Below are 7,015 nucleotides of genomic sequence, written 5' to 3' on the forward strand. Positions count from 1 at the left end.
AATTTTTTAATTGTTTTTTTCTGGCTGCAAAAGCGACAAAAACATTGAAATAAATGAGGCAAAGTTTAGGGAGAGCCACGGTACGCCGCTCTACATCAGAGAGCCGCGGTACGCTGCTCTACATCAGAGAGCCACGGTACGCCGCTCTACATCAGAGAGCCGCGGTACGCTGCTCTACATCAGAGCAGAGCCTCTGTTATGATTACCTGTTTGGGTTAGTTTAAACAGAGATTAGTTCTTCTACTGGAGATGTAGTGTAGTCAGAGTAACGTAATGTAAAGGTGGAGATGTAGTGTAAAGGTGGAGATCTAATCAATAATGCAATGTAGAGGTGGAGATGTAGTCACAGTAATGTAGAGGTGGAGATGCAGTCAGACTAACATAGAGGTGGAGATGTAGTCAGAGTAACGTAGAAGTGGAGATGTAGTCAGAGTAATGTAGAGGTGGAGATGTAGTCAGAGTAATGTAGAGGTGGTGATGTAGTCAGAGTAATGTAGAGGTGGAGATGCAGTCAGACTAACATAGAGGTGGAGATGTAGTCAGAGAAACGTAGAAGTGGAGATGTAGTCAGAGTAATGTAGAGGTGGAGATGTAGTCAGAGTAATGTAGAGGTGGAGATGTAGTCAGAGTAATGTAGAGGTGGAGATGTAGTCACAGTAATGTAGAGGTGGTGATGTAGTCAGAGTAATGTAGAGGTGGTAATGCAGTCAGACTAACATAGAGGTGGAGATGTAGTCAGAGTAACGTAGAAGTGGAGATGTAGTTAGAGTAATGTAGAGGTGGAGATGTAGTCAGAGAAATGTAGAAGTGGAGATGTAGTCAGAGTAATGTAGAGGTGGAGATGTAGTCAGAGTAATGTAGAGGTGGAGATGTAGCCAGAGTAACGTAGAAGTGGAGATGTAGTCAGAGTAATGTAGAGGTGGTGATGCAGTCAGAGTAACATAATGTAAAGGTGGAGATGTAGTGTAAAGGTGGAGATCTAATCAATAATGCAATGTAGAGGTGGAGATGTAGTCACAGTAATGTAGAGGTGGAGATGCAGTCAGACTAACATAGAGGTGGAGATGTAGTCAGAGTAATGTAGAGGTGGAGATGTAGTCAGAGTAATGTAGAGGTGGAGATGTAGTCAGAGTAATGTAGAGGTGGTGATGTAGTCAGAGTAATGTAGAGGTGGAGATGCAGTCAGACTAACATAGAGGTGGAGATGTAGTCAGAGAAACGTAGAAGTGGAGATGTAGTCAGAGTAATGTAGAGGTGGAGATGTAGTCAGAGTAATGTAGAGGTGGAGATGTAGTCAGAGTAATGTAGAGGTGGAGATGTAGTCAGAGTAATGTAGAGGTGGTAATGCAGTCAGACTAACATAGAGGTGGAGATGTAGTCAGAGTAACGTAGAAGTGGAGATGTAGTTAGAGTAATGTAGAGGTGGAGATGTAGTCAGAGAAATGTAGAAGTGGAGATGTAGTCAGAGTAATGTAGAGGTGGAGATGTAGTCAGAGTAATGTAGAGGTGGAGATGTAGCCAGAGTAACGTAGAAGTGGAGATGTAGTCAGAGTAATGTAGAGGTGGTGATGCAGTCAGAGTAATGTAGAGGTGGAAATGTAGTCAGACTAATGTAGAGGTGGAGATGTAGCCAGAGTAATGTAGAGGTGGTGATGCAGTCAGACTAACATAGAGGTGGAGATGTAGTCAGAGTAACGTAGAAGTGGAGATGTAGTTAGAGTAATGTAGAGGTGGAGATGTAGTCAGAGAAACGTAGAAGTGGTGATGTAGTCAGAGTAATGTAGAGGTGGAGATGTAGTCAGAGTAATGTAGAGGTGAAGATGTAGCCAGAGTAACGTAGAAGTGGAGATGTAGTCAGAGTAATGTAGAGGTGGAGATGTAGTCAGAGTAATGTAGAGGTGGTGATGCAGTCAGACTAACATAGAGGTGGAGATGTAGTCAGAGAAACGTAGAAGTGGAGATGTAGTTAGAGTAATGTAGAGGTGGAGATGTAGTCAGAGAAACGTAGAGGTGGAGATGTAGTCAGAGCAATGTAGAGGTGGAGATGTAGTAGAGTAATGTAGAGGTGGAGATGTAGCCAGAGTAACGTAGAAGTGGAGATATAATGTCAGAGTAATGTAGAGGTGGAGATGTAGTCAGAGTAATGTAGAGGTGGTGATGCAGTCAGAGTAACATAGAGGTGGAGATGTGGTCAGACTAACGTAGAGGTGGAGATGTAGTCAGAGTAATGTGGAGATGTAATCAGAGTAACGTAGAGGTGGAGATGTAGTCTGAGTAACGTAGAGGTGGAGATTTAGTCAGAGTAACGTAGAGGTGGAGATGTAGTCTGAGTAACGTAGAGGTGGAGATGTAGTCAGAGTAACAGAGCTGGAGATGTAGTCAGAGAAACGTAAACGTAGAGGTGGAGATGTAGTCAGAGTAACGTAAACGTAGAGGTGGAGATGTAGTCAGAGTAACGTGAACGTAGAGGTGGAGCCTTACGGTGCTGATCCATTTGGCCGTGCGATGCTTTTGTCGCGCTGCGCACCACTTTATTCCTATGGTTGACGTCAAGCGACTTCAACGCACCCACAAAGCATCCTGGGTAGAGGAAAATCTTTTAAACTGACCTTTGTTGATCTGAAATGAAGACAGATTCAGCAACTGCACGACCTATTTCTCTCTTAAAATGTTTTCAGAAACACGTTTTGGTGAACTATTTTCCTAAAATACGAGATTGTATTCTCAACGCGCCGCCATGACACTGTTGAAATTCTCGAGAAGCCAGACCCATGTCATGCCTTTGTCCAATCAGCTGCCAGTCAGGGGGGTGGAGCATCAACCATGGCTGTATGACATGGCGACACCACGCTTCAGTCGTGTCGGAGATATGGATCTGTACCGTTAGTAATGTAAACATAGAGTTGGAGATGGAGCCTGAGCAACGTAAATACGTAAATGTAGCGGTGGATATATACACACACACGTGTATATATTTATGGAGATGTTGTTGGAGTAACGTGACATATGTGTTTATATGGAGATGTAGTTGGAGTAACGTGATATATGTGTATATATATATGGAGATGTAGTCAGAGTAACGTGATATATGTGTTTATATGGAGATGTAGTCGGAGTAACATGATATATGTGTATATATATACAGTATATATATATATGGAGATGTAGTCGGAGTAACGTGATATATGTATATATGGAGATGTAGTCGGAGTAACGTAATATATGTCTATATATCTATATATAGATGTAGTCGGAGTAACATTATATATGTATATATATATATATGGAGATGTAGTCGGAGTAACATTATATATGTGTATATATATGGAGATGTAGTCAGAGTAACGTTATATATGTGTATATATATGGAGATGTAGTCGGAGTAACGTGATATATGTATATATGGAGATGTAGTCGGAGTAACGTGATATATGTATATATATGTAGACGTAGTCTGAGTAACGTGATATATGTATATATATATATATATATATATATATATATATATATATATATATATATATATATATATATATATATATGTAGATGTAGTCGGAGTTATGTGAGATAGCAAAAGTTAATTTCTGGGAATGCGAGGGAAGCATGGCAAGGATTGAACATCATGATGGGCAGAACACCCAAGCCTGCAGGGGCTGTCTGCCCAGACCCAACTATTGCGGAGAAATTGAACATCTTCTTCGCCCGTTTTAATGGGGGCAGCACAACACCCACCTGGGCCCCCCCAAAACCCAGCTCCAACCTCCAACCCCTCTTTATTGATGAGCAGCTGGTGACCTCCACGCTTCGCAGAATCAACCCACACAAGGCCTCAGGCCCTGACAGGCTTAGAGGCAGGGTTTTGAAAGAATGCTCCACTCAGCTAAGTGGCGTTCTCACCAGGCTGTTCCAACACCTACTGGACTCTGGCTGTGTCCCGGACCAGTGGAGGGAATCCACCATCATTCCAATCCCCAAAAAGGCTCCTGCTAAGGACCTAAAGGATTACAGACCAGTGGCACTAACATCTGTGCTGTGCAAATGTATGGAGAGGGTGGTCTGTAACCTACTATCAGGCATGGTGTCAGACAAGCTGGACCCTTTCCAGTTTGCCTACAGGGCAGGATGGGGTGTGGAGGATGCAAGCCTCACACTCTTAGATACTGTCACCAAAATCTGGACTCAGCACATCCACACACCAGGATTTTATTTATGGATTTTTCCTCAGCTTTTAACACGGTGTGCATTGATAAACTTTTACATCACCTTTCTGACCTTCACGTTCACCCAACACTGACCCTGTGGACAAAACGTTTTCTGCTGGACAGACCACAACAGGTGTCTTTTAATGGGGTTGAATCAACCAAGCTTATTTTAAATACTGGACTTCCCCAAGGCTGTGTTTTATCCCCAATCCTCTTCTCTGTGTATACTAATAACATATTGTGTAACAGTGAAGGTATGACACTTTTTAAATATGCAGATGACATTGCTTTGGTTGCACACATGGCCAATATTGACGCTGTAACCCGCTACCAGCAGGTTGTAAACAATCTCTCTCAAACTTTTGTTGAGCTCTCCTTGGAGCTCAACACTACAAAAACTAAGGAGCTCTGCTGTGGGGGCAGTGACAAGGCATCACCTCTGTTCCAGCCACTTAGCATCCATGGTCAGCCAGTGGAACAAGTGGAGGTATTTCGGTACCTGGGCACAGAAGTAGACACTTCCCTGTCCTTTTCACAACACACAGACATAATATACAAAAAATCACAACAGCGGCTACACCTGCTCAGGAAACTCAGAACCTTTGAGATCAGTAAGGACGTGCTAACTTTGGTTTACCGCTCCCTCATCGAATCAGTTCTCACTTTCAATATCTCTTCCTGGTTCAACCAACTCACCATCAAACACAAAACAAGACTTTCACGCATAGTGAATCATGCTGCCAAAATAACTGGCTCATCCCATGCTCCCCTATCTGAGCTGTACAATCGCTCAGTGATCAGGAAAGCTAACCTGATCACAGAGGACCCGTCTCACCCCCTCCATCAATCCTTCCAGCTATTACCATCAGGCAGGCGTTTTAGGGTACCATTGGCCCGGAAAAACCTCTACAAGAAATCCTTCATCCCATCTGCAATAGCCATATTGAATAGGACAAAATGAACACTACAGTCAGCTGATACCTCAAATTCATCCCATGTCTTGTTTTTACATGTATGTATGAATGTCTCTTTGTAACTGGAGCCTTGTCAAAGACAATTTTCTGGAACCCTGTGTTACAGACAATAAAGTATTATCTTATCTTATCTTATCTTATCTTATCTTATCTTATATGTATGTATATGGAGATGTAGTCGGAGTAACGTGATATATGGATATATATGTAGATGTAGTTGGAGTAACGTGAGATATATGTATATATATATGGAGATGTATCCTGAGTGTTTTGTGATTGTGTCCCTCAGTGGTCCACGAGATGAACGGAGAAGACGGCGTGCAGCTGCTCAGCGTCTCCGAGGTCGAGGATCTCATCCACAAAGCCGACGAGGCGTCCGTGATGTCACAGACTGTCGCCACGGTGACGTCTCTCCCGACAGCCGAGGCGGCAGCAGCGCCGGTGGAGGAGGAGGCGAGCCCCGAGGCTTCGCCGCCGGCAGAGATCAGGGGTCTGCGGGCCGAGCCGGGCGGCGAGCGTGGCCCGGAGGACGCCAGCGCCGCGGCGCCGCTCACCATGGTGTTCATGGGCTACCAGAGCGTGGAGGACGAGGACGAGACCAAGAAGGTGTTCGGTCTGGTCGGCACGGTGACGGCCGAGCGCGTGCTCATCGACGACCAAGCCGCCAGCGAGGAAACATCGCCGAGCGCCGCGCAGGAAGCTCCGCCTCCGCACGCCACCGACAAACCTACGGAAATGGCCGCAGCGCCAGTGGGCAACGGGGAACCAGTGGCTGAGGAAGTTAGGAAAGAGAAGGAAGGGAAGGAGGGGAAGGAAGGGAAAGAAGGGAAGGAAGGGAAGGAAGGAAAGGAAGGAGTGGAGGAGGTGAAGAAGGAGAAGCAGCCGTGTAAGTGCTGCAGCATCATGTGACTCGAGTCAGCGTTTTGATGGTTTACGACTTGACAAAAACTAATTGACGGGAGACTTGACTAAAATGTAACTTCATATATTCGACTTTTTACAGCTTTTGTTGTTGAGGGACTTGTGTTTACTAAGGACTTGACTTGCTTGGGACTCGAGTGAAGCTGCTTCAATTATAATCATCTGAAAAACTAAAAGGACAAAAACTACAGGAACTAAGCTCCACCCACTGCCCTAAGCCCCGCCTCTAACCACATGACATCATTTACTATTTCTGCTTCTGTTTTTATAAACCTTTCTTTAATTTTTTTCTATTTTCTCGAAGCCTTTTTACTTTTGTACTCCCGTATGTTTCCACTTGTCTCCTCGATGCATTTGATTAGCATTAGCTTAGCATTAGTTTAGCATTAGCTTAGGCACACAGTCTACCCTAACTCTCTCTCTATAAGCTCCGCAATATAAAACACTGGATTAATTTTAGAGTGAAGTATTTATTTGTTCCTCCTGCAGAGTTTCAGGATTCTGTTTGTCGGAGAGTTTCAGCTTTTTTTGGGGTTTTATGAAAGAAAAAATAAATAAATAAACGTGAGGCGACAGACGGGTTGCACAATAAACTGCTTCTGGGTTCATCTGTTTCAGATAAACATCCATCACACCAGACACACACAGAAGCACACACACAGACACACATACACACACATACTACACACACACACACACACATACACACACATACTACACATACACACACACACACACAGACACACGCACACACAGACACAGACACACACAAACACACACACATGAACACACACACACACAATCTCATTAAATATTACTTCATATTGTTATACTTTACTTTGTGCACAATTTGCTTATGAATTCTGAAATTTACTTTGGATGCTGTTCACACAGAACTTTTCACTGGAAAATATGTTA

General features: G+C 43.8%; 1 protein-coding gene across 3 annotated transcripts in view; it reads left to right on the plus strand.

Annotated features, from left to right (window-relative positions):
* palm1a (paralemmin 1a) overlaps positions 1–6,684 on the plus strand; it is a 38,020-nt gene extending 31,336 nt beyond the window's left edge. For 2 of the 3 annotated variants that reach the window (XM_028572491.1, XM_028572492.1), the window contains one exon: positions 5,466–6,684. In XM_028572491.1, the coding sequence (XP_028428292.1) occupies positions 5,466–6,085 (620 nt within the window). In that variant the 3' untranslated portion in view covers positions 6,086–6,684. The remainder of the gene's footprint in view (positions 1–5,465) is intronic. The other variant, XM_028572494.1, reaches the window with a different exon arrangement.
* The last annotated feature ends 331 nt before the right edge of the window (positions 6,685–7,015 follow it).

The sequence above is a fragment of the Perca flavescens genome, unplaced genomic scaffold, assembly GCF_004354835.1.
Source record: "Perca flavescens isolate YP-PL-M2 unplaced genomic scaffold, PFLA_1.0 EPR50_1.1_unplaced_scaf_1, whole genome shotgun sequence".
Taxonomy (NCBI): Eukaryota; Metazoa; Chordata; class Actinopteri; order Perciformes; family Percidae; genus Perca; species Perca flavescens.